This window comes from Rattus norvegicus, chromosome 5 (assembly GCF_021556685.1).
Source record: "Rattus norvegicus strain SHRSP/BbbUtx chromosome 5, alternate assembly SHRSP_T2T, whole genome shotgun sequence".
Lineage (NCBI taxonomy): Eukaryota > Metazoa > Chordata > Mammalia > Rodentia > Muridae > Rattus > Rattus norvegicus.
In genome coordinates, this window is record NC_141538.1 from 52,301,777 (window position 1) to 52,329,322 (window position 27,546).

The following is a 27,546-nucleotide window of genomic DNA, read 5'->3' on the forward strand; positions in this document are numbered from 1 at the left end:
TACCACTGAGCTAAATCCCCAACCCCACCTTGTACTTTTTAAATCAAGATGTGTGCTCCACATTCATGAGTCCTGGGTTTGAAATACAGTTTTTAAAGGGGAAAGCCTCTGAGCAGTGGTATTTATTGGTAGTGTTGAAGCCTGCAGAAAGTCTGGGTTGATCAAGGCAGTCTTACTTGAAATATCACACCAGTAATTAATACTAAAGTTGTTTGTTGAGCTTTTGCAGTAGTGGGGACGGTTTGGGCTCAGACTGTGGAGTGTTCTCCTGAAAACTAAGCTGGTAAATGTGTTCATCACAGTAAGCTAGGGTGTGAAACACCATTGATTGGCTTAAACCGGTGAATGTTTCCTCTGCTGATTGGGAGGAGAGGGCTCCCCTTAAACATTTTGTCCATTTATTTTAGTCTCAAACCTGAGCTTTTATCTGGGTTCTTTTTGAGTGAGAAGGTAAGAGATGAATGGTTACTCTGTAGACTTCTGGGGACATCTGCTGCAGCTTTTCATTCTCTAGAGACAGACCGTGGAGTCTTACTTTATTGTTAGAAATGCAAAGCCGCCAAAAGCAGTTAAAGAACACTTGACTTTGTGTTAGGAGTGGACTTCCTTCCTCTACACTCTTGGTAAATGGCTCACTTTTATCTAGGCAGTGGCTCATTTGGATGAGTTAAGGGTACTGTCACAGTTTCTTTCCTGTTGCTAAGATACAATCCTATAACAAAGCAACTTAGGGAATGGGTCTATTTTGGCCCCATCACCGCAGGGAAATCGTAGAGGTGGGAGCTATAGAGAGCTGATCAGATTATATCTACAGAACCGCGGACATGCTTTAGTGTTGGTGCTTACCTTGCCTTCGCTTGACAGCTCAGGGCACCTACCCAGAGGACTGTCCTGCCCAAAGTAAGGATGGCTCTTCACATTTCAGTCAGCATCGTCATAACAGTCCTTCATTGGCATAGCCAGAGACTCTGTCCTCTGGGTGACGTGAATTCAGTCAGGTTGACAGTCAACACTAGCTGTCTTTGGTGCCACTCCTTGGGTGTGTGTGCAGTGTTAAGCATTTTTAAAAACTTGGAAAGTAAAAGAAAATAACACAGAAACCCTTGGTGTAATGCTAACTTATGTTCTTGAAAGTAGATACCGCTTTCATGGTGGAGTGTTGATGAGAAAGGTTCATTTAGACACTTTTGGCTAAAGAAATCAGTATATTTTTGACTTAATTGAAATCTTCCTTTCCCACAGGCTGAATTTTTCTGTAAACTCTATAAACCAGAAATTGTCATAAATGAGTTAGACGTCCAAGTAGGTCGAGTACGGCTTTTGCGGAAACAAAGTGAAGTTGTTCGAATTCAGAAGTAAGTATAGTTCACTAGCCTCGTAGATTGTGTCTGAACAGAGCATGCCTAGGCTTAGAGACCCAGTGCATGTTGGAGGAATAGTAATTTTCCAAAATAGGTTCTAGAAATGAGATGGCTGTTAGCACCTTGGAACTGATAGAGGTCCTTGATCTGACTTACGGCAGTTTATTTAGTGAAACATGCTCAAGTGTGTATCAGGCTGTCCTGGTGTGTAAACTCCTTCATGGCTAGGATCATATAAAGTTCTAAATAATGTTCATAGGAAATGTGGTTTTGGCATCTCATGGTGTTGGAGTTGCAGTCAAACACATCAGCCATTGAAGTAAAGCAAGCACAACTCCACCCACCCCCCTACCTTTCATATAACTAAATCTTCAGTGGTCTATCTCAGGACAAGTCATAGACACAGGTTCTGTTTAGACTCAGTTTTGGGGAAAGACTTTTTAACACATTATAATTATGTAATATTTCTTAAATACTTCAAGATACATGTGTATCTGTATGACGTGTGTATGTGCTTGTGTGTGCCAGAGCATGCAATGTAAACATCACAGGGCAGCTCTGGTTGTCAAGCTTTTGTCGTGGGCAGTGAGTGCCTTTACCTGCTGAGTCATTTTCCAGTCCATATATGAACGAGGAGTTGAAGCTAAGATAGATCAAAGTGAGTTGCTCAAGGATATGCTGTGCAGGTCGGGCCTTATTTGGGTGTCCAGAACATAGCATCTTAACAAGTGTTATCTTGTTATATGTGACACTAGAATGAATGGTCAGTATTTGTAGAACACAGGAAATTTATAACCTATTTGCTCTAAGAATATGTTATAATATAAAGACAATTACTCTGGGTTATCTTCTCATTTTTTTTTTTTCTTTTTGGATTTGTTTATATCCAACACTAAGAAAAACTTGAAGCCTAGATGTTTGTTTTTTCTTTTATTTTTCTGTTGGGACTTGTACAAGACTGTACCTCTGAGCTACATTCCTAGATACTAAGTTTGAAGTAGGATATTACTAGATTATACTGGCCTGCCGTACAGCTTATCATTCTGTGCAAGTCATCATGCCTGGTCTAGCTAGCTTGTAAATCATCTTTTTCTTTCCCTAGAGAGAAGTGCTCTTTTGCTGCTACCCGCCCATCCTCTGTTCTCCTTGAGCAGCTTGCAGTGTGCGTCAGTCAAGGGGAGCCTGTATTGTTAGTGGGAGAGACAGGAACTGGCAAAACCTCTGCTGTCCAGCACTTGGCTCATGCCACAGGTAACCCGGGGATTGTGAGCAAGCAGGGGAACATGGGCCCTGACTCGTAGCCTAGGACTAGCCTCAGACTTGGGATCCTCTTGCCTTCCCCCCTATGTGCTTGGATTATATGTATGCATCACCGTGCCAGGTGTGCTGTTTTTGTTTGTTTGCTTTGCATTTTGTTGTTTTCTTCCAAATAGTAAGTCTAAGCATATTAAAGTTTAAAGTGGCCTCATTCCATATATAGTCAGTTTCCCTGGAAATAATCACTAGTAACAGATTGGCATTAATTTTTTTTTTTTTTTGCAGGCTCTACATACACACAAACATAGGCATACAGATAGTTTTAAAACAAATGAAATTACGTTCTGTATATATACCATAACATACTGCTTTTCTTGTAGTATAGCCCAAGTTGGCCTCCTCCTTATGAACCTGGTGATCCTTCTGCCTTCTTGGACAACTTTACAAGTGGACGGCAAGACTTCCTCATGTTTGTGCTTGATTAAGTTTACTAGACAACTTTTAAAAATGTCTTACTCCTTTTTATGGCCAAATAATATATACTCTGGATATTTATTTAATCCTAGTTTATAGGCATCAGCTTATTGAAGGATCTTTTTGTTTTTTGTATTTTCAAGATAAGCTCACAGTGTAGCTCTGGCTGTCCTGGAACTCACTGTGTAGACCAGGCAGGCCTTGAATTCAGAGATCTGCCTGCCTCTGCCTCTAGAACTAAACGTGTGCGCAGCTACCACCTGGCTGAAGATTCGATTTTTGGTTTCAATTTAGATGTTAAAGAATTCTAGGGTTGGGGATTTAGCTCAGTGGTAGAGCGCTTGCCTAGCAAGCGCAAGGCCCTGGGTTCGGTCCTCAGCTCCGAAAAAAAGAAAAAAAAAGAATTCTAAGGCTTCTGAAATTAATAGAGAAGGTCAAAACATATATGTTTGAGAAACTTGCCCTGCCTTCTTAAAGAACGCATGGTATTTTTCCATTAAGCTTTTGTTTGTTTTTTCATGTTTTTTGAAACAATTCTGCTTTTATTTCTGGCTGTTCTGGAACTCACTTTGCAGACCAGGCTGGGATTAAAGACATGTACCATCAAAGCCTGACTCCTTTAAATGTTTGAAATAATTCTTTTCCGTTGTTTCTTAAAGGCCAGCATTTGAGAGTTGTCAATATGAATCAACAAAGTGACACTGCAGACTTGCTTGGAGGGTAAGTGTGGTTCAGATTCTACTAAAATTCTATGGTATGCTTAGTACTAGAGTTGGGAAATGCCGGCGCTTACAAAAGTCAAATCTATTCTGCTTGGACTTATGCAGAGACCTATTCCCCTTCACCTATCACAGTATAGTCTGTTTTTGAGTCAGGGTCTCTCAGTAGTCTGGCTGGTCTGGAGCTAACTGTATAGACCAAGATGGCCTCCAACTCACCTGCATGGCTCTGCCTTCCAGAGTACAGGAACTAAAGACATATGCCACTGTTTGTTCCCAGTGTGCAGCACAGTAACAGACTAATTTCTTGGTGTATGAGCTTGAGGACACATGAGCGCCACAGCACATGTGTGGAAGGCAGAGGGCATGTTGCACTGCACAATAATTAGATTAACTTATTGCTGTGTGCCTGAAGGTGCATGTGTGTCACAACATGAAGGCAAGGTGCATAAATTCATTTTCTTTCTCACCATCTGAATGTTAAGGTTGTCAGATTTAGCACTAAGTACCTTTACCCAGTGAGCCTATCTCTTAAATTTAAGTGACAACTTAAATTGAAGTCCTTGTGCTCAAAGGCATTTAAATTATTTAATAAATACTTTTTATTGTTTGCTTTTTGAGACAGGGTTTCTCTCTGTAGTTTTGGCTAGCCTATAACTCACCATGTAGACCAGGCAGTCTTTGAACTCAGGGAGCTACCAGCCCCTACTAGGATTAAGGCTGGTACTACTTAGCCTGGCTCAAAGGACAAAGTCTAAGGGAAGCAGACGGTGTGTGTCACCTGATCCGTGTGCTGGTCCAGGGACATAGCTTTAAATCCTCGCTCTACACAGCTGCCTTTGCAGGCCTGCTTTTTAATCACATGTTCAGAATACTATGTATTAAATAATATTGTTGTTTAAATATGTCTTCAGCAATTTACAGCTAATAAGTATTCTTAACACAAATGACACTAATCTTGCATCATTGAACATGGCCTGAGTCCTCTTCCAAGGGTTGTTAATGTTATGCCAGCCATGGTAAGGAGGGCATAACATGGTAAGGAGGAGATTTTTTTTTCTTCCTTCCTTTTGTTTCTTGTTTGTGGTTTCTAATTTTCTTTGTTCTTTGAGTCCAGTCTGTTTCCCAGCTAGTTGTTGATCTGGTTCTTTTGTTGACAGGTTTTTGTTGGTGGTAGTTTTGTTTGTTTGCTTAAAGTTTCACTGTGTAGCTCAGGCTGGCTTTAAACACTGGATTCCCCTGCTTCCACTTTCTAAGTACTGGAATTAATGGGCTTGTGCCACCCTACTCTATCTAGACCTGTGTTTTTTATTAATTTTAAATGAATGTCATCTAACCCCTTTTGTAGAAAGCAGACTCTGGGCTCTGTTGATGTTGGGTAAGCAGTCTATAGCAGTGTATGCCCTCCCACCCTCTCATTTCATGTTCATCTGATTTTTGTCCCATTTAAATTGGGCTTCTGTTAGGACACACACACACACACACACACACACACACACACACACCTTTATATTACTTGTGAGGAGAGAAAACCAATTTCCTTGAGGGTGAGGATGAGGAAAGCGTAAAGATTCAGCGAAAGAAGGACAGGGGTGTAGATGGAGCAGATGGTGTCCCCCCAGGTGGGAAGTGACTGCACAAAGCAGTAAACAGAGCATGTGAACATTAGTCATGAGACTTGGAAATCATTTATAATTCCATTAAGAGGGAAAGTTTCTCTTTGGAGAAATTGAGAATGAAAAGAAGAAAATGGAACAGATAAAATGGCCACTTTAACTTCCTTGCCATGCTCAGGCCATTCTCAGAAGAAATAACACTGAAAAAATGTTTCTTTTTTTCTTTCTGCATCGTTCATCTTCATAATTTAGCACAGGCTGTTTCTGTCTTAATTTTCTGTTTTATGTTATCAGTATGCAAAGTTCTTTTCCCTTGTTGTAGTCCTTTTAAGATGAGTTCTTAAGGGGTTGGGAATTTAGCTCAGTGGTAGAGCGCTTGCCTAGCAAGCACAAAGCCCTGGGTTCGGTCCCCAGCTCAAAAAAAAAAAAAAAAAAAAAAAAAAAGATGAGTTCTTAAATGTAGCCCCTGTGTATGTCATGGGTAGATGGAATCTTGATTGGGGCAGATGTTTTGGACCCATATTCTGTTTGGCAGAAATCTCTGAAGTTGTTTCTAAGATACCATTTCCAAAAGACACTTGGGGCACTTTGCTTTAAAGTTGCATATAGGTCTGTTTCTGCATTCCTTCTTTAGCTTGATTCCTCTGAGTTGTTTTGTGCTGCACTGATTGAATTGTTTCAATCAATTGGTTTTTCTTTTGTTTATTTTTGGGAGTGGAGTGAGGGACTTGCTGAAGGTGATCTTTAGGCTTGTGGGTAGCAAGCACACCTGTGACATGTTTCCCTTCCTTGATCTTTTGATCGCATTGCCTTAACTGAGCTTATGGTACTAGGCTCAGCCTTTAATGTACCAATTTTTCTTTTACAGGAAATGGTCTCATTTGAAATACTGAACTAATCTTTTGTAACTTCTATAGACAGACAGTAACAGGCAGTTCTTAGTAATTACAATGACTAAGTATCTGTGGCAGTCCTTATGTCCACACCACTCTTTTGAGTCCTTTATCTGTGTTGCTTCTTCACAGTCCTGGTGCACAGACTCCTCACCATGCACTTGAGAACTGTGAGGGCTACATTGGCTTTGTCCCTTGTTCGAAGTAGCAGCTGATCTAGAATTGAAAGGCAGTCTTGTCTTGATGCTCTGTGTTCTCGACTTGTCTAGTGCTGCCTTAGTCTGGGTACAACCTCTAGTGCTCTAGGGCCGGCACTGGTCTTTAGGTCACATGTATATTTAGTTTCCTTGGCCTGATCCAGTGCCAGGTCTTGTCACCTTGTCTCTCCTGACTTCTTAAATCCTTTTTCATTTCAAGGTTACCAAAGTAGTCTCATTAGGGCCGTGGTTGTCAGCCTTCCTAATGCTGTGATCCTTTAATACAGTTTCTCATGGTTTGATGATCCCCAACCATAAAGTTACATCATTGCTATTCATTACCGTAATTTTGATTCTGTTATGAACTGTAATGATTGTTATGAATTGTAATGTAAATAATTGATGTTACCCACAAATTGAGAACAGCTGCTTTATGTTCTTAGCAGATTACACCACTGTTTTCCTCAAATTTTTTACTGTCTTCTCAGACCAGGTAGCAGTGTATTTTGTGAGCAATGCATCCACAGTGAACTCTGGGCACTTCTCCAACACTCCTTCAGCCGCAGTCCCCTTTTGTTAATCAGTTGAAACCTATGTTGATTCATCTGTTTTCAGGCAGCCAGCCCAACCAGGGATAAGGATACATTATCCTTGAGTAGCATCTGTGTCTCACGGACACCTGCTCAGTTCGCTTCCTTGTTTGATGTAAATCTCTTAAAAATGTCCCTTCTTCAGGAAGTCTTATCACTGCTGTATACATTGTCAATGCCCCTGTTGCTGAACCTTTACCACTGTTAGTATATCCATAGTAGCTAAACGCTGTCTGAGGGTTTATAGAAAGTTTTCTGTGCTCTCTCTCTACATAAGGCCAGGACCTTGTGGGCATTGCTGATTCCCAGATTAACAAATGAAAGATGCTTCATACATTGATATGGAATAAATGAGGTTAAAACATGTTTGTCAATGTGTAGTGAGTGAAGTTCCTTTCTTTCCCCCACCATTCTCTGCAAAGTGTTTCTCTGATCAAAGCTGAGAGCGGCTTGACCCTGAGCCACCAGGGTTCCATATTCCATCCATAGAAACTTACTGAAACATGGTTTGTTTCACATGTGCTTAATTTAAATGAAGTGATAGTAAAATACATGGCATCTTTTTTTGGCCATTAGAAATTTCAAACTTTTCTTAGTGCTTAAAATGTTTACTCTTCATCATAAATATGTCAAACACTTGAAGAGTCAAAGTAGATCACAGCTGAACACTGATTACCTTCTTTTCTTCCAGGTTCAAACCAGTGGACCATAAGCTTATTTGGTTGCCCTTACGAGAGACATTTGAAGAACTATTTGTCCAGACATTTTCCAAAAAGCAAAACTTTACCTTTTTGGGACACATTCAGACCTGCTACAGGCAGAAACGATGGCATGATCTCCTCAAACTAATGCAGCATGTACAGAAGTCAGCTATTACCAAAGAAGGGAAGGAGAGCCAGCCAGGTAAGAATGTGAAAGACGTGAGTTGGGTTCATTTAGCGGAAGTAAAAGAATTAAGTAAAACAGAGAAAAGTTGAACTTTGTAGTTCTTCAGGCAAAGATGACTAGGTCTGCAGTTTTCTTGCTGCCCTGCTCATAGACTCGGTACTGGTGTGTGGCCTAGTAATTAGGATGCTTTATCCTCAGAGCAGCTGCTTCCACAGTAAACACGTTTGGTAGCATAGTCGTCTTCCCTTCTCCTTCACTTGGCTTCCTCGCCTATGAAATGGTAATAATATGAGGGCGGGCCTTCAGAGGTCTTCTAAGGGGAAATACATCACAGTGTGTGTATACATAGGAGCCAGTGGTAACTGGCTCACTGGCTCACAGCATTATATTGGTGTTTGGACTTAGTCCTTTACACTTGTCTAAGATGCTTTTATTGGGCTTGTGATTTAAAATTAATTTTAGTCTATCATGAGCTGTGTCAGCAAGCAGTAGTCTCATCTGTGTTGATTGACCAACTATCACCATATATTCCTATCTGTGGGACTATCTACCCGTAATCCTCACAGCAGAGAGCAGCTGGGAGTCCGTTCTGTCTTAGTGCCTGTGGGTTTCAGGGATGGAACCAGGCTGTCAGGTTTGATGACCTTTTTTCACCGAGGTATCTTGTCATCTGTAGAGAATCCAGGGGACTCCGACACTCTGGTCTCTGGGTGCCCACACTGATAAACACAGTATTAAGAAAAACAAAACTAAATTTTAAAAAAAGTTCCTCTACACAGGGAACATGCATTAAAAAACTTGTGCCTATGGGGAACATTTCGGATACAAACCATTCCACTTCAAATGTAAAGATCTTTATTCTTTCCTAGGGCTACTTCTAAAGGAGAAATGGGAAGCATTTGGCCTTAGACTCAACCACGCCCAGCAGCAAATGAAAATGACTGAAAACGCCCTTTTGTTTGCATTTGTGGAGGTATTTTGTTAATGGATGCTGATTTGTTGGAGAATAGTCTGTGGAGAGTTATTATTTTGTATTGTCTGTGTTTTCCTGCGTTTAAGATAGAAAATACTGAATAAACAGCACTGTAAGGAGAAGCTGGGGAGCAGTGTTCTTCCCAGTGTGTAAGGCTTTAGTGAGCGCCAGGCATATGTAACTGAGGTTAGTGTACTCTGTTACTTCTCCTCTGTATAATGGACCAAGGACGGGCTCCAGCATAGTTCTCCGTGTGGACTTCTGCATTTGGCTGTGAATTGCGTGTGGTCCCATCAGTGCCTAGTTTGATTCCAGGCCCTGGTGCTCTACTATTTGCTGTGGGCAAGTACCATCTTAAATAAATTTAGCATCAGTAATGTAGAGCTGAATAAAGATTCATTTTAATATTCTTAAGTATACACTGTGTTAGTCTATGAATTATGAATACTATATTGATTGGAAAATTTGGGGGATATTAGTATGATATTTTTGGGTGCTTTTTTGGTTATCTGTTTTTGACAGGGATTCGGAATGTAGCCTTGACTGGCCTGAAACTCAGAACTGGGACCAAAGAAATGTCCCAACCTCTACCCCACCTTGGGTGCTTTTAGCTAATTGGCTGTTTCCCATCATCTGAATTCGTTGTATGTTTATTTCCTCATCCATCCATATAACTCTTGTTTATATCAGCTTACCTTGTAGTCTTAGAGATTCTTGACCATTTTGGACATTTACAGAGTTTATGTGGCCTGACACTGCCAACTGTCTAGTTATTTGTCACTTAAAGTATTGGTTTATTAGTGGGGAAAATATGCCCTTGCCTCTGTTCCTAACCTTAATAGTGTAACTGCGTTTGCTAACGCAAGCCTGTTTTGGAAATACAGCCTTTAATATGTTCTATCCCAGGGTACCTTAGCTCAGGCTATAAAGAAAGGAGAATGGATCTTATTGGATGAGATTAACCTGGCTGCTCCGGAAACCCTAGAATGTCTGAGTGGCTTACTGGAAGGATCTTCTGGCTCTCTGGTTTTGCTTGACCGAGGAGACACAGGTAGCGTTTAATCCCCTTGCAGTTTGACTTGTCACTAAGTCTTCGTCAGTTAAAGGCAAGATTCTTTTAGCTAGACATACTGTATGGGTCTTCCAATGGGATGTATTATTTAGGTAATAAGTTCTTGGGGAAGTATACTGAATATAATTAGGAGGTGTGGGGAATGTAAAGAATAGGGTAATTCGTTAAGGCATTTAAGTTGTAGATATGCAGACACTGTCCAAATAAATACAATATACGTCTTAGGCCATAAAAAAAATCATCAAAAGTTAACAAAGGCAGGAAAAGACTTGAATGTCAGCATGAAGGTAAGCTGTGAGAAAGAGTGTATCTGTCTGTCTGAAAAGTGATCCACTGAGGCTTCAGAAAAGGCCTGAGTGAGTGATGAAACTCGTAGCACTCATCTAGCTGGTCCTTGTGCTCTGGGGGATTAAATTGTCTTTCCCTGGGGTCCTCTAGCCGATCACTTGATTGCTAAAAATTGTTGAAATTTTCTAATTTTCTCTTAACAGAGCCACTGGTTCGGCACCCTGATTTCCGTTTATTTGCATGTATGAATCCAGCTACTGATGTGGGCAAAAGAAATCTCCCACCAGGGATAAGAAACAGGTAAGAACTTTGTTTTGTTTTCTTTACCAGCAATATGAACATAACCAAACTTCAAATAGTGGTTGAAATTTATTGATATCTGATAGAGGAATCTTGGTTTCCTTATTATTTCTCTTCTTTATAGATTTTAGGCATGTAAGAAAGTCTAGCACACTGGAGAATCATTCTCTATTGTTTGTTATTTATGCTGCTTCTCTGATTTGATCCTAGGCTGTGTACACAGCCTTTGGTGGTTACCGTGATACTTAGTAGGTCTTATTGAACATGGTACATCTCGTAGCTACTAGGGAAAATTCATTTGTAGTTAAGTGCTTAGTTTTGGCATTCTATATATTAATACTGAAGAATAAGATTAGTGTCAGTAATATTTGTGTTGTTTCAAGTTTGGAAAGTGTCATTAAAATCAATTAGGGGCCAGCAAAGTGGCTTTGAGAGTTAACCACATGTTGGAAGGAGAAACCTAACTCAAGCAAGCTGTCTCCTGACTGTATAGCAGCAGTGTGACAGTGTGGTGTCATTGTCCACACGTGTGTACACACCACAAATAAATGCAGTGTTTTAGAAAGCCTCTTCAGTCTCCACTTACATTATTAAAATATAATGGAAATGTTACAGGAAGTTTTTAGAAATTAAGGTATATTTTTTTCTATACCATTTTAGTTTGTTATGTGAGAGAGAATAGGTGTATGCGTTTGTGTAGGTGGTTATTGTTTATTTTAAGACAGGATCTCACTGTGTAATCCTGGCTATGTGGGAACTTGATATGTAGACCAAGCTGGCCTAGAACTCAAAAGACCCACCTGTTTATCTTTATCTTTAAATCCAGAAGTAGGGTTTTGTTTTGTCTTTTTAAGTCAAATAGAGCACCCCAGTGTTTGGTACTTAATTGATTAGAATGAAATGTCCCTCTTTATCACTTCTGATTCATTTTATTTTGTTTGATTCTGTTTGTCAGGTCAGGTATCAGAATAGTGATGCCTGCTTGAATACCGGTCCCATTTGATTGGAGCACTTTTGTCTGTGTTTTACTCTTTAAAACTAAGGTAGACAGGCGTTATTTTTAGATCCATTCAGTCAGCCTACATGTATCTTTTGATTGGAGAATTGAGGCCATTGAAGTTAGTGTTGAAATATGTGTGTAAGTTGTGTTCTTAGTGTTGAAATATGTGTGTAAGTTGTGTATTTTTAATGTGTACAGCAGCCTCCCGGCTCTTTACTCTCGCTCAGCTGTGCCCGCTCCCCCGCCCCCATCTCTCTATCTATCTCCATCTCCATCTCCTTTGTTCATTCCTCTTTTTCTTTCTCTTTCCATTATGGCACATGTTTGACTTGGTGAGCTGCTCTGGGTTGGCCTCATGGTCTCTTATGACTTGGAATGCATCGCTCCAGGCTGTTTAAAGTTTCCAATGAGAAATCAGCTGTTATTCTAATGGATTTTCTTTTATAAATGACTTGACTTGCGCCTTTTTTCTCTTGTAGCTTTCGATACTGTTTCTTTGCTATTCGTGCTTAATGTTTTGACTATTATATGCTATGGAGATGTTCCTTCCTGTCCTCTCTGTTTGGTGTTCTGTATGTTTTATGTATTTGTATAGTTGTATCTTTCTTCAATTTAGGTATGTTTTTTTCTATACCTTGTTGAAAATATGATACGTCATTGAGTGGGATTCTCCCTCATCTATGGTAATAATTTCAAGGTTTGTTTTTTTCATGGTGTTCCACATTTCCTGTGTGTTCCTAAAAATGTTTCATATCCTCTTCTTGGGGGAGATTTGAATCCTAGTAAATCATCTGCTTGATTCTACTTGTCAGACTTTTTTTCTGTCAGACTTTTTTTTTTCTTACAAGACCATTGGGGCTTGTTTTTGTTCTGTTTTTTCAATTCCTCCTCAGTATTTATATCTCGTGATTGAATTTTGTTCAAGTTCTATATTGTTTTTATCATTTCCATCGGCCTTAAGTTTCTGTTTCTGTAGGTGTCACTCGGGAGTTTTTCCTCCTTCTGTTCTTGCTCCTTTCTTCTTTAAACTCCTTGAATTCTTTGATCAAATTTATGATCCTTTTAATTTTGTATCCTTTGGTTCATCTCTACAGGACTGGTAGGTTTGGAACTAAGACACTGTTTTGATCTCTTATATTGTTATTTTTGTGGTGAGATCTAGACATGTTGTTAGTTCTGTGTCTGAAATAGTCAGAAGAGAGAATTGTATGGGTGGGACCTAGAGCTCACAAATAACTTGGGAAGAACTAAGTTAGGTAGACATAAGGAACTAGACCAGTATACAGAGTGTGCTACATGGTCCAGTCCTGTAGTGTGTGGGTAAATCTGGCTGGGTGTGTAGGTTGGATATGGCATGAGAGAAGCCTGGTGGAAGCTTACAGGTTGACTGCAAAGGAAACTCACCAGTTAGACCCAGAGCAGTAGTTCTCAGTTTTCCTAATGCTAGGACCCTTTCATACAGTTCCCATGCTATGGTGACCCCAACCATAAAATTATTTTGGTTGCTACTTTATAGTTAGAATTCTGCTACTGTTACAAATCATAATGTAAATGTCTGTGTTTTCTGATGGTCTTAGGCAACTCTGGTGAAAGGTTTGTTCTCCCAAAAGGGGGGGGGGGGGGCGTCACATCCCACAGGTTGAGAACTGCTACCCTAGAGAATGATGTGGGACATAGTAATTTCTTATAAATGATTAATAATTTTCTTACAGGTTCACGGAACTTTATGTAGAAGAACTAGAAAGTAAAGAAGACTTACACATTCTTATTGTGGATTATCTGAAAGGACTGAGTGTGAGCAGGAGCGCTGTGCAGGGAATTGTAAAGTAGGTAGTCCTTTGCTTGTCTTTGTACGGTTACTTGGTTCGTGAAAGACCCACTCCATGCAGATGCACATTTTCATGACTCGCTTCTATGTGAAGAAAACCAGTAGAAGGATTTACTTTAAAATTGAAACTTTGTATAAATACTCTCTGGTTTTTCTAAAGAAACTACTTACACCATTAAGAATCACTGCCTATGAAAATACATAGGTACTGTGCTCTTGATTACTTCTATGTATTCGAAGATTAATTGAATCAAACTGTGGTATGGGTTGGTTCTTCGTGTCTCTTTCTCATGTATTGCAGGCCCTATAGAAATGTTTTGTACAATGTCACATTAGGTCGTTTTAAGCAAATCATTCTCGTGAAAGGAGTGTGATATAGGAAGGGGTTGAAGTAGGAGATCAGCTATTCACTCAATTTTATAGCTTGTTCCCTACCCTACCCCTGAACCTTTGGTGGCACTGGATATCAGACCTGGGACCTTGTATATGCTGAGAAGGCACTGTGGCCTTGCCTGACATTTGTTTAAAGAACAAATGTCCTGCATTTCTCTTGTGTAGGTGCTTGGATTTTATATGTGGTTTCATGTGGGCATGCAGCTGATCACCAGTCACAAAACTTCAGTGTGGAGATCAATCTTCTACCTTGTGAAGGACATTAGTGTTAACAATGTATGCCAGTAGACATCATGTCTTTCTGTAACAATTTATCATTACTGAAGGTAGATAAAGCTGTGTTCTTTTAAATCTCATGAATTCTGTTTCCTGTGTGTAGATCTTCATTTGCCCCTCAGGTAAAGTCTACTCTGACTCACTGCATATGAGCCTTTTCCTACTAAGTTGCTGGCTAAGGGCTTCACTGGTACTTACTGCTTAACTGAACAACTGCTTTCGAAAAGCTATTGGCCTATGATGTATTTCTACTTGTGGGATTATTTTGCTTACAAGATAAAAGTTTCTCACTTACTTTGATTGGTTCATCTTGGCTAGTGAAGTAGGACATGCATTTCTTGATTATTTTTTTTTCCCCAAAGCTATTCCTTAATGTGTTTGAAATATAAACTTTAAATTATGTGATCTCTGTGAGTTCAAGGCCAGCCTGGTCTACAGAGCTAGTTCCAGAACAGCCAAAGCTACACAGCAAAACTCTGTCTCAAAAACTGTCTCAAGTAACCATTGGAATTTCAGTAGAGTTAGAAACAGCAGAAAAATAATTACTATTTAACAAAAGTGCCCAAACTTCATTCCCTTTGTAGCTTCTACACTGCTCTTCGGAAAGAGTCAAAGACCAAACTGGTGGATGGAACCGGCCACAGGCCTCACTACAGCCTTCGGACCCTCTGCAGAGCTTTACGGTTTGCAGCTTCCAACCCGTGTGGCAACATCCAGCGCTCACTCTATGAGGTGTCTGTACTGTCTGACTTAAGAGCTGGGTAGATGGGATGCCCCTGAATGGAGGAGTAGGAATGCAGATGCCACAGATATATACCAGGTCTTGCCAGGAGATTTTGTCTCTTAACACTGTAGACAGAGCTACCCTGCTCCTTTCTCTTTCACTTTACCACATTTAAAAGTTATTCTGGGGAAGCTAGTGATGGCACACACTTTTAATCCCAGCAGAGACAGGCAGATCTCCAAGTTCAAAGCCAGCCTTGTCTACGTAGCAAGTTCTAGGACAGCCAGGGCTACATCTGTCTCATAAAAAACAAACCAAAAAAGAAAAAAAGTTGTTCTAGGAGATAGCACCCCAGGAGGCTAAATTTTATTCTTGAAATAAATTGGACTGTTATGGAAGGCTAGGCTATGTTTATCTGTTTGTGTTTTCTCTCTAGGGCTTTTGTTTGGGTTTCCTAACACAGCTTGACCGGGCATCACACCCAGTAGTTCAGAAGCTCATTTGCCAACACATTATTTCTGGCAATGTCAAAAGTCTACTGAAACAGGTTTGTTCTTCAACTTTTCCTTGCTTAATATGAAAAGGAAGGCTGAATTATCATGGTTTTAGCTCTTTGAGGAAAACTTTTTTAATTCCATGTGCATGCATGTGTGGCTGGTATGTGAAGGCCAGAAGAGGGGACCAGATCCTTTAGAACTGGAGTTAGTGAGAGCTCTGAGCCACTCCATGGGTGCTAAGAGTAGAAGAATCGAACCTGAGTCCTAGAAGAGAAGCAAACATTCTTAAGCCCTAAGCCAGGTCATTGTTCCATTCCATCCAGGTCATTGTTGCAAAAACACTTAAAAAGACTGCAGATGTGTATTGTCACCACTCCAGAGATAGTGAGACCTGGGAGAATGGAGCCAAGGATGAGGTGGACTACAGTCTCGTGCAGTAGCCATCTTTACTCAGAGCATCGGGCAGTTTATATTTTGAGAGCTGAAAAGTCACCTAAACACAAGTCAGATGTGCAAAAACATGCTTTTCCATAGAGCCGTATAAACAAATAAAAATATCCAGTTGTAATGAATAATCTGATGTAAATTCACTCTTCTGCTACACCTGGGAGGAGATTGAAAGCACATTCCTAGAACATTTCCATGTTTTGAAGAACTGAAGTTACAAGACTCTTATTTTCTTGAAGTTTTCTCATAAACACTCAAAATTCTTTACATAATAATCCATTTTTGGACCACATTCCATCCGTGTATATCTTAGATGGTAGAAATTTAAATCTGAAACCTCACTGCCCACACCCAGTGACACACCCCTCCAACAAGACCACAGTACCAAACATTCAAACGGGAGCCTATGGAGGCCATTCTTTTTTTTTTTTTTGAGCTGGGGACCGAACCCAGGGCTTTGTGCTTCCTAGGTAAGCGCTCTACCACTGAGCTAAATCCCCAGCCCCTATGGAGGCCATTCTTACTCAAACCACCTCAAGCTTGTTTTTTAAAAAGAGGGTAGAGATACTGTTAAAAGCAAGAACAGAAAACAGCTGAGAAACTTTCACCATCTGCTTTGTTTTTATTGTCTGCTCATTAGGATGAGAGAGAGATTTGTAGTTATTTTGGTTTCAACATTTTAAAATAATGCATGCTTAACTATTGGAGACTATAAAAACATGGAAAGAAAAAAGTTTTAAGTTTTCTTTGTCCAATTTAATCTACAAACATCTTAGAATGGTTGTATCCTTCCCATGGTACCTGTTGTCTTTATTAAGATTTCTGTTGTTGTGATAAACATAACCAAAAGCAAACTGGGGAGAAAAGGCTTTTTCAGCTTGTACTGTATAACTGAAGCAGACAGAGGCTAGGGAGGAATGCTGCTTACTGGCTTGCTCCTCATGGCTTACTCAGTCTGCTTTCTTAGCGCTGTCTGGGATCCCCTGCCAGTGGGTAGCATCACTCACAATGGGCTAGGTCCTCCCCTTCCCAATCATCCAACAGGAGCATGTACTACAGCCTCAGGTGAGGTACTTCCTTTCAGTTGTCTCTGGCTTGTGTAAGGTTAATATGTAAAGAACCATGTACTCATAAAGGATCAGTCTCTATAGAGGGTCACTCTGTCCTCCAGGTGATTCAGAATCTACTAATGTAAAACCTCTTCCTTCATTACAGTACTGTACCAGTTTTGAGGAAAATGATAGGTATATTTGATTGAAAAAAAAATTGGGTATTTTGCTAGGTGAGAGAGCTGAATCATATGGGAAAATTTATTTTGATCTCTATGTTTTTTCCCCTAAACCTTTCTACTCTCATTTAATTTTAAAATCATGAAAAGTTATTCTCATTCCTGGAAGTAATTTTATGTTTTGCTCACAGGCTTTTTGGTTTTGTTTTGTCTTTATTGGAAGCACTCAGGGCAAAGTAATGTTCTTGATAATGACTTAATTTTCTACTTTACTCTCCTCTGAAAAAAATGCAAAAGTGGACATAGGACTGCGGTCATTTCTCAGAGTCCTTTTTTTTTTTTTTTTTTTTTTTTTAGCCTATTCCAGAACCCAAAGGAGGCCGCCTTATTCAGGTTGAAGGTTACTGGATTTCAGTTGGAGACAAGGAGCCTAAAATAGATGAAACATATGTCTTGACACCATCGGTTAAACTGAACCTGAGGGACATTGCCCGAGTGGTCTCTGCAGGGTATGTGTGGGTTTTCACTCCTCGTACTGTGAAGTTTCTGTCAGAGGCATGGTGCTTACTTAGCCTGATTTCTTAAACCTAGACAGGGTTCACTGGTACTTACTGCCTAGCTGAATAACTGCTTTCTAAAAGCTATCGCCCTATGATGTATTTCTACTTGTGTGATTGGTGAAGATGTAAAGATACTAAATACTTGTGTCTTGTGTTTCTGGAGACGTGGAGAAGTGGTTGGATGGGCTTGCTGCTCTTTCACAGTCTGGTGCCCAGCCCCATGTCTGGTAGCTTACAGCTAGCTGACTGACAGTAGCTTCACAGGATTCACATTTACAAACAAACAAACAAATCCAAAAATAAAAACTGAAAGTAAAATTGCTTTGTAATTTTGTTGATTAACACATTTCTTATTTTTGGGTGAGTAACTAACAGTTAACGCCACTTTTTCTTACAAGTCATGCAAGAGATATTGGAATTGCATCTCAAAGCTGGGCAAGGGGTACAAGCCTTTAATCCCACCGCCCTGTCTCCATCCCCAGCTTTAGCAGGAGATTCTTGGCCAATTTATTCAGAATTGAAGTCATCTCAAGTAACATTCAAGATTTGCATTGTAGTTGACAAAAGAATACGTTCAGCCAGGCGTGGTGATGCACTCCTTTAATTCTACCACGGTGGGACAGACACAGGCAGATCTATGAGTTCACCACAGTCCTTCTCTACATAGCAAGTTTCAGGCCAGCCTGAGCTGCGTAGTGAAACCAACAAGATTGTAGAACCTTCTTGATGCATGGATATCTAAAGTATTCTAGCTCATCTGTTCTCATCTCTTTTAATAATTGCTTTGTTGGCTAATATTTTACAGCACCTATCCAGTGCTGATCCAGGGAGAAACATCAGTTGGTAAAACAAGTCTGATACGGTGGCTGGCTGCTGCCACTGGCAACCACTGTGTGCGAATCAACAATCACGAACACACAGATATCCAGGAGTACATTGGTTGTTACACGTCTGACACCTCCGGAAAGCTTGTCTTTAATGAAGGTAGTGTTACTGCATCCCTGGGATGTACACTTTCATGCTTTTAGAACCATTTCTTCTAATCTTTTCTAATTGAGGCACATGAATTATATCATAATAGAGAGTTAAGGTTAATTCCTAGGGCGCTGGAATTCCTGTGTTGGGCTAATCTTGGATTAGACAATTAGAGTATAGAGACCAAAGAATAGGGTAAAGAGCAAGGATTAGAATCGATAATGAGAAATTGTTGATTTAATAAAATTAGATGTCAGAGAGAAACTTTAACAGGTTAAATATGAGATATTTATTAGCCTTGACTCCTCCTATGGTAAGGAAAAGGCTGTGTCAGTTACAAGTCTTACTTCTTGGACTGTTAGTATCACAGATAGTTTGAGGGTCACAACCAGCTGCAGAGTAATTTGCTTGGAGTTGTAGCTATCAAGTAGAACTTTCGTTTGTACAGAGGCATGTTAAGCCCTTGGAGCGCTCAAGTATACTTTTGATAATTCTTGTCATTTCCTCCTAGGTGTTCTTATTGATGCCATGAGAAAGGGCTACTGGATTGTCTTAGATGAATTGAATTTGGCACCTACTGATGTGCTAGAGGCACTCAACAGACTGTTGGATGATAACCGTGAATTGCTCATAACAGAAACACAGGAAGTTGTTAGGGCACACCCTCGCTTCATGCTTTTTGCCACCCAAAATCCCCCAGGACTTTATGGAGGCAGAAAGGTATGTAACATTTTCATCCACAATCTGTTTATTGTCATGTGAAGTGGTGAACTCTTACGTTAGGAATAAGCCATTTTGGTTTCTTGTAAAGGGTTTGAATTTTTGTGGTGAGTAACAAGTCTGCTATTTATAAATCAAAAGGATAGGTGCTTTTTAAAAATAAGATTTTAATTAAAATGATTACATCACTTCAATTCCCCCTGCCAACAACCCCATCCATGTTTCTCCTTCCAATCCTTTCCATGTCTGCCTCCCCTAATTCCCTGTCCATCTGATAGTTATTGTTACATATATACATGCATTACAGATAGATTGGTAGATAGACAGCTGCACAAATACATAGGTAAACCTGCCAAGTCTACTGTTTTGTTCTCTCTCTCTCGCTCTCGCTCTCGCTCTCCTCTCTCTCCCCCTCGATTTAGGGCTGACCACTCTGTATTGGATATCCAGTCGTGGTTCTCAATCACACGTGCATGTCTTGTTGTATTTTGTACGTCTCTAGGTGCTGTCTAGAGCCTTCAGAAACCGATTTGTGGAGTTACACTTTGACGAGTTGCCCAGTTCTGAGTTGGAAACAATTTTGCACAAGCGATGTAGTTTACCACCTTCTTATTGCAGTAAATTGGTTAAAGTCATGTTGGAGCTTCAGGTATTTCATATCTTCATCTGACCTTAAATTTAGTGGGAATATATGTTACCATTGGTATCACAGTTTGATAGTTTTCTCAAGCAGAAGTATATCTGTCCACTTCATTTTAGAGGGTAAGGCTTTTATTTGTTTGGTGAGTTTGTTTTAATTGGGGGAGATCTTGTTTCTAAAATATATCTGGTAATACCCATTTTTGTGTGTTTTCCAGGGATGGGGAACTTTACCGTAGAGCTTGTGTGCAGACTCTTGTTACTGAGCTGTATATCCAGCTCCCATTTTTCTAAGTCAGCACTTGTATCATTGTAAATCTTTATGATGTTTACTCTATATGATGATAGCTGTGTATTAATAACACACAACATACCTGTGTATATTTATAATTTTTAGCAAAGGCAAACTACTTATTTTTTTGACACTGTTTTCTTATGTTGCCTTATGTTAAGTCGTGTCTTTCTTGGCTTTTTTGTTTTATTTGTTTGGTTATTTTGTTTTTTGCTTATTTTATTTATAATAGAGATGTAGGCCGTTGAGCTGGTTCAGTGGATAGAATCACTTTTGCAAGCCTGACAACCACCTGAGTCAGGTCCCAGAACACAGTACAGTAACCAACTTTTGGAGATTGTTCTCCTATATTTGTGCCTGTGTGTACTTACAGACGACAAAATAAAATACGGAGATGATGTTGGTTTCATCCATGATATGACCCTTGAGTGGAGTGGTGGTCATGATGATCTTCCTTCATGGTTCTCCTTTGTTAACAGTTTATAAAGCTGCAGTTGGTTCCTCCCACCCCAAGGCTGGTGATAGGTTGAGGGCAAGGCACACAATAAATGAAGCAGTCTACCCACCCCTACGGTGTGCCATTGTTAAAAGTGTTCTTTATCAGAAATTAGTTAAATCGAGTTCTAAAATACTATCAATGATCCTGTTCACAGCCTCGTGTGGGTTTTCTGTTTGTGATACTTTAGCCAGTGAGTCTTCCTGCTGTCTGCCTGAGTCTAGGCAACCTAGCAGTGGCTGTCGTCCTGAAGAGCTGTGACCCTCCCTCAGCAGCCTCCAGCTGCCAATGGTGCTTCAGCTTCATGTAGGCGGGGCTTCATGAGCTCCTCCTTCATCCATGTTTGAATTGCCGTGTTTCATCTTGTGCAGGTCTCATACAGGCAACTCAAGATGGGAGTGCAGCCATGTCGGATGGCAGCATTTCCCAGCGCCCTTCCCTATCATCCAGCTCTTGGAGTTTCTCCCTCTTTTACCATGTGTTTTCCAAGCCTTGCTGAAGTTGATATACAAGTCCCATTTTGGGTATTTATAGTTTTGTATAGTTAGCAGTTTTAGCTGTTATTATTAAGTCTTTACCTTGATGGCTGCTCACTGCTAAAAGACATTTCTCTGACCAAGGTTGAAAACAGCACTAATTTATAAAAGAATTAGAAAGCAGATAAGGGGGCTGGGGATTTAGCTCAGTGGTAGAGCGCTTACCTAGGAAGCGCAAGGCCCTGGGTTCGGTCCCCAGCTCCGAAAAAAAGAACCAAAAAAAAAAAAAAAAAAAAAAAGAAAGCAGATAAGGAGATTTCTATTTAGTGAGGCGTTAGTAGTCCCTCCCTAGCACCTACTTCAACATGTGTTCACCAGCCTTGGGTTTGCGTCTAGGCTTGCGTTCCCAGGCATGACTTCCCTCCTGTGGAGCAGGCTTGACATGTAGTCAGTACCCACAGTCCTGGCCTCGTGTCGTCAGTGAGTGCATTTCCATGGCAGCTCAGTGTTGTAGCATTCAGGGTCCCCCGCTGGGTAATCCATTAATGATTTCCCCTCAGCAGACTGTACGGGGTCCTGTTGTACTCTGACTAGTTAGTAGGGGATACTCCAGATCAATTCCAGAACAACCTCTGTGTCCTACAACTGAAGTATGCGGTGTCTCCAGTAGCAGGATTTCACCATCTGGTTACAGTGAACAGCCAGTGGCAGTAGCATGTGTTGTTTGGGGCAGGGCCTTCCCGAGCATCCTTCACCAACAACAACCCATAGGTAGTCATCCCATACCTGGCACAGGGTTTTTGGGGTTTTGTTTTGTTTTCGTTTCTAATAACCCGTGTTTTCTGAAGGGAGTATTGTTCCCCAATGCAGATAACCCTCTGTTCAAATTCCTTCTACTTTTTTAATTAAATGTTGTAATTTATAAGGCAGTGATTTCCATACATCTTTAATTTTGGTTGACCTACCCTCTACCCTTTGTTTTCCTCAAGCTTCCCCTCTCCTACTTTAACCCAGTACCCTCCTCCCCTTTCACATCATGTATGTTCTAGTATCTTGTTCCCCCTGTTTTCTTACTATTGAGATTATTCTCTTTTTCAGTATAGGAGATGGGATTTATTTATTTTCTGTAAGTGTACATTGCTTTGAACATTTTTTCCAGACAATTCTCAATGATTTGCATTTCTGAGGAGTTAAATCTGGTAAAATGAGTTTGTTAAGATTTTTTATAAGATATATCGTGTGCTTTCTATTCTGTACAGTAAGAAACAGTTATTTGTTTTTATACTTCACTAGTCCTACCGTAGACGTTCCTCGGTGTTTGCTGGAAAGCAGGGGTTTATTGCCCTTCGAGATCTGTTCCGATGGGCGGAAAGATACAGATTGGCTGAGCAGACTGAGAAGGACTATGATTGGCTACAACATTTAGCCAATGATGGTATGTTTTAACACCTAGAATTATGCCAGATCATTATTAAACCAAATGCTTTCTAAAATATGTGTGGTACATTTGTTTTCTTGCTTGTTCTAGAAGCTGCCTTTCTCCCTCACTTCTAACTGCTCTTGCGAACGGCTATCAGTCTGGAAGGCCTCTGCTTCCTTGTGGGCCTCTTGTTTTTGGCTGGCTCTTGCTTTTTCAGCTTTGGCTTTTCTGTAACTCATGATTCTCTTACCAACTGTGAGTGCTGGTATTATAGACTTGACCACTGTGCCCAGCTTCACAGGCCCCTTCTGGGAATTGTACAGGAGGTTGGTACTTTGTTCAGTGTGGTGACCAAAGATAGTCCAAACACTGGTTTATGCATGTGGTTAAATGCATGGAAAGAAATTAAATGCTGTTTGCCATGAGTCATTTTGAAAATGAAAAAAAAATCATGAAAGCATTTTGTACTCTTCTGGTTTGAGAAGTACCAACAAGTCACATGGCCCCTTTAAAATAAGTAGCATAAATAAAATTGGCCTGTGACTTGTTTTTCCTCTCTAGCACTAAGGTGAAGGTTTGCTTGGGCATGAGTGATTGGCCCTGTCATTACAGAGTGAAGGGATAGGATCCCAACTCTGGGAGGATGGTTCGTTCGTAGTAGCTCTTGCCACTTGCCACTTGTCTCCACGAACCCTAATGGAAAAATGATGAAGTTGGAAAGGCGTCTGTTCTGTAGAGCTGTGATCAGAAGACAAGGCTGGGGCTGGGTGGGACATGAGACAAAAGTCCACAGTCCAATGTCTTCAGTCTTGTTCTGGGAGCTTATGAGCTTTTGGAGGACAAGAAGTGAGTATAGTTAAGCAATGTTAGTCTGTAGACTGGTTGATCCTTTTCTTAGGATTGAACATACAGTGTGCCCTGTCAGCTACTGTAATTGATAGGATATTTACCCATCAGATCTGCTGTTTTAGAATATAAAGTATTGCAGGAGAGCATGAGTCTCAGCAAGGACAAGCCAGGGTGGACAGGATGGTGACAGGCCTTCAAGTTTAGCACACAGTAGCTGGACACGTCTGAAGCCATATTGGTTGAGGTTACAATGGACAATCTGGTGATTATGATGCCCTTTTGGACCTCATTAATACCAAAGTTCTGTAATCCTAGCACTTAGCCTGAGGCAGGAGGATTAGAAGTTTGAAGCTATGTTGGGTGGCATAATGATACTCTGTTGGAGGTGATAACACTTTTTTCTATTAAAGTAACATAAGATGAAGCATTTTTATCTGTGTATGCACCCATGTAAGTCCCTACTCTCACTGAGATTTAGAGTAGTCTCAAATTTTAGGTGTAGTTCATAAGGACTGACTGTTATGTAGCCCAGGCTAACCTTAAACTCATACATCTGCCTTGCCTTTCAAAAGATTGTAGACTTGTGCCATCTGTAAAGCCGGGTTTCTTATTTTCTCTTGTAACCATTTCTTCTGACTTGTCCATGAGCTTTACCTACATGGGATCCTATAGCATATACACTTTGGGTTTTGTCTTTTTCCTTTAGTCATGTTACTGTGTAGAAGGACCAAATCCTCTATTTTCTTTCCTTAAAATGAAATAGTGTCTCATCAGATGGCGATGGCACAGTTGAGGCGCTCCCTTACTCATAGTCCTTTATATCATTTGTCTGGGCCATTAGAAAGTGAGATAACCATGGTTAGGGCATGGGCTCTAGCACGTGGTTGGTAAAATAGGCTCTTCTGTTCTTTCCCAAGGATTAGATTCCTGATCCAGTGGCAGCAGGGTAACAGTTACTCTTACTTCTTGTCTCAGCGTTCGTCACTACCAGATGCTTAATTGTCCCTTTATTTCAACCTTCAGGCTTCATGCTTCTGGCCGGCAGAGTCAGGAAACAGGAGGAAGCTGATGTGATTCAAGAAGTCCTAGAAAAACATTTCAAGAAAAAATTGTGTCCTCAGTCTCTTTTTTCCAAAGAAAATGTTCTAAAGTTACTGAGTGAGTAACTTTACTCGTAGTAAAATGAATCATGTTGTGCTCATTAGAGCCTACAGTTTTATTCTGTTTTGGTAGGTAAATCATCTACCCAGACAAGTGTGTTGGAATCTAAGTTCAGCCATGTAGTGTGGACTGAAGGCATGCGGAGACTGGCAGTGCTGGTGGGCAGGGCGCTGGAATTTGGTGAACCTGTGCTGCTGGTTGGAGACACTGGGTAAAGCTTATTGAAGTCTCAGTTTACTGTCAGTGGGATTGGGTTACATCTACAGGGCTGGGTGAAGCACCTAGAGGAGTTTCTCTTCTCTTCCTTTCTCTTGTCTTTTTTTCCCTCCCTCCCTCTCTCTTCCTTCCCTTTTCTTTCAAAGCAAGATCTGTTATTTCTTTACCTTTATTCTAAATTCATTTAGTTTTTTTAAAGTTATTCAGTAGGTGTGGAGAGAAATTGCTAGTGTTTCCTGGAGATTTTATAACAGATTATTTCTTCCTCTCCCTTTCTCCCTTGATTGCTGTTAGAATTAAAAGAATGAAATGTGTGTAGTTGATGGCCTTTAGTACAAAGGATTTGAGTGGTACTTCTGTTTTATAGAGGAACACATAAACCTGAGTTGGATTAGGCTTGTAGTGAGGTCTCAGTGCAGCTCACCTCTTGCTGATGCAATGTCTGTGACTATTTGGAATACATGCTACCCCTTAATCTGGTGCATATTTCTAATAGGTGTGGGAAAACTACAGTCTGCCAACTGTTTTCAGCCTTATCAAATCAGAAACTATACTCAGTCAACTGCCATTTAAACATGGAGACATCAGACTTCCTGGGTGGCTTAAGACCAGTGAGACAGAAGCCAAATGACAAGGTTTGTTTAGTAGCGAGTATTTATATGTTTACCTAAAGAAATGTGGTTTGTTCTCTAGTTCAGTTTTATGTGTGTTTGCACACGTGACTGGCCTACAGTTATCTGCAGATTTTTGTCCCTTTCTTAGACCCTTGCTTCTTGAGGAATATGTGTTTCCCCTCAGACATCTAGTTCTGTGTGTACTTAATTCCCCCTGCTGCTTTTCTAAATCATAGGAAGAACCGGACACAAGACTCTTTGAGTGGCATGATGGACCGCTGGTTCTGGCCATGAAGGAGGACAGCTTTTTCCTCTTAGATGAGATCTCATTGGCTGATGACTCTGTCCTAGAAAGACTGAACAGGTGACGTAAATGGGGCTTGTCTTTACTGATAAATCTGTTGGCCTGGTTATGGCCTCATGTGTTTATTGATACTCCATGTTTGGTGCATAGGAAATGAGAGAATGTCCCAAGAGTGGCAGCGCTTTTGGCTTTAGGGCTCAGGTGGTTGTTTTGTTTACTGTTTTACTTTTTTCACTTTTTCAATAATCAGAAACAATTGATGTAGAATAATAAACCTGAAAACAAATTATACACATATACTTTATTACTTAATATTTTAAATGAAGCTAGAATTAGAATTCTAAATTTGATAACTGAGGCATTTCCACAACCTCAGACCAATATTAGTGATACCCATTTTTCTCTTACTGAGGGATTGTGTATTTAAAATGTGCCTTGTTTATAACTTGAGTCTTTAGTGGGCTTCCTGAGATTTTTCAGTCACTGAAGACCTGTTTGCATTAGCATCATGTAGTATGATCATTCCTGTAAAGTTTATTCTGGAACGTACCCACTACTCCAAGCAACCACTACTTAGCATTTGGTCTATAGCTTTGTCTTTTCTGAGTCTTCCCTGTGAATGCTTTGTTCTCTTGCTGTCTGTGTTAGTGACTGACTATGTTCTTGCCTGTGAACATGGTTGTGTAGGAAGCCTGAGGTCAGCGTTTGGTGTCTTCCCTAGTTGCTTTTCACTTCATTCTTTTAGACAGCCTGTCTTTGAGCTTGGAGCTCATCAGTTTGACTGTTCTTTGCCAGCACATCCAAGAGTCCAAACTCAGTTCCTCATGTTTGCGCAGTAAGCCCTGTATTGACTGAGCTATCTCCCTGCCCTGTTGAAGCAAAAACTGGTTGTCTGGACGTTACTGGCATTGGTCTGGCACCAGTCTTCGTGCCTGAGTTCCCTGAGTGCTGGGATTCCCAGTGTGAGCCACCATACCCATGCAGCGGTGATAGCAGTGTGTGTCATCTGTGTGCAGCACTGGGCTATGGCACTTTGTTCACCACTTCACTGTTTGCTAGTGTTCAGTTCTTTCTATTTTGGGGTTATTATAAATGGTGTAACAGTGACCTACTGTATTGAAACACCCACTGCCATGATACTGCTTTACTAGGGCAATGTAAAAAAAAAAAAAAGAAGTGATTTATAAGAATGTTGACATCCACAAAATATAGTACATATATGCCTTTCTAATTTTCCCCCATATATTCTTTTAGTGTCCTTGAGGTGGAAAAATGTCTGGTACTGGCTGAGAAGGGCAGCCCAGAAAGTAAGGACACTGAAGTAGAGCTCCTGACTGCTGGGAAACACTTCCGGATCTTAGCAACCATGAACCCTGGGGGAGACTTTGGAAAAAAAGAGGTAAAATTGCTCAGACATGGACATCTATATATGCAGTATGCTGTAGTACATTTGAATTGTACTGTGGTTAATAACTCAGTGATAGATTATAAACTCATCAAGCCTATCTATAATTACAGTCATTATTACTGGAAAAGCATAGACATTTCTATATTTGGCATTTCATTCTTTACCCGAGATGTCTGATTTCTGATTTGTTCCTGTGAGTTGCCCCCATTCTGTCTGACACTAAGCTTTATTGAGACTCTCAATCTCCCATGTGTGTTTGTATTTGAGACAAAGTCTCTGCGTAACCATACCTCCTAGGGATGCCACTGTGTGCTAACATGCCCAGTTAGAATTTTACTTTCTTAAATGCTAGAGTGGTCTTATTAGTGATTTCAAGGTGTCAAGTAGATGTCACA

General features: G+C 40.4%; 1 protein-coding gene across 3 annotated transcripts in view; it reads left to right on the plus strand.

The window, feature by feature from the left end:
- Positions 1 to 27,546, plus strand: part of Mdn1 (midasin AAA ATPase 1) — a 130,536-nt gene that overhangs the window by 21,567 nt on the left and 81,423 nt on the right. For all 3 annotated transcript variants that reach the window (XR_015619800.1, XM_087549665.1, NM_001427015.1), the window contains 20 exon segments: positions 1,243 to 1,355; positions 2,464 to 2,612; positions 3,752 to 3,812; positions 7,799 to 8,010; positions 8,865 to 8,968; positions 9,875 to 10,019; positions 10,532 to 10,628; positions 13,341 to 13,454; positions 14,710 to 14,857; positions 15,286 to 15,396; positions 17,379 to 17,530; positions 18,387 to 18,565; positions 19,068 to 19,276; positions 19,779 to 19,925; positions 22,473 to 22,614; positions 24,472 to 24,606; positions 24,682 to 24,820; positions 25,322 to 25,460; positions 25,676 to 25,803; positions 26,998 to 27,142. Coding sequence is in view for 2 of the 3 variants with exons in the window: in XM_087549665.1 (XP_087405791.1) it covers positions 1,243 to 1,355; positions 2,464 to 2,612; positions 3,752 to 3,812; positions 7,799 to 8,010; positions 8,865 to 8,968; positions 9,875 to 10,019; positions 10,532 to 10,628; positions 13,341 to 13,454; positions 14,710 to 14,857; positions 15,286 to 15,396; positions 17,379 to 17,530; positions 18,387 to 18,565; positions 19,068 to 19,276; positions 19,779 to 19,925; positions 22,473 to 22,614; positions 24,472 to 24,606; positions 24,682 to 24,820; positions 25,322 to 25,460; positions 25,676 to 25,803; positions 26,998 to 27,142 (2,769 nt within the window). In the remaining variant the exon portion in view is untranslated.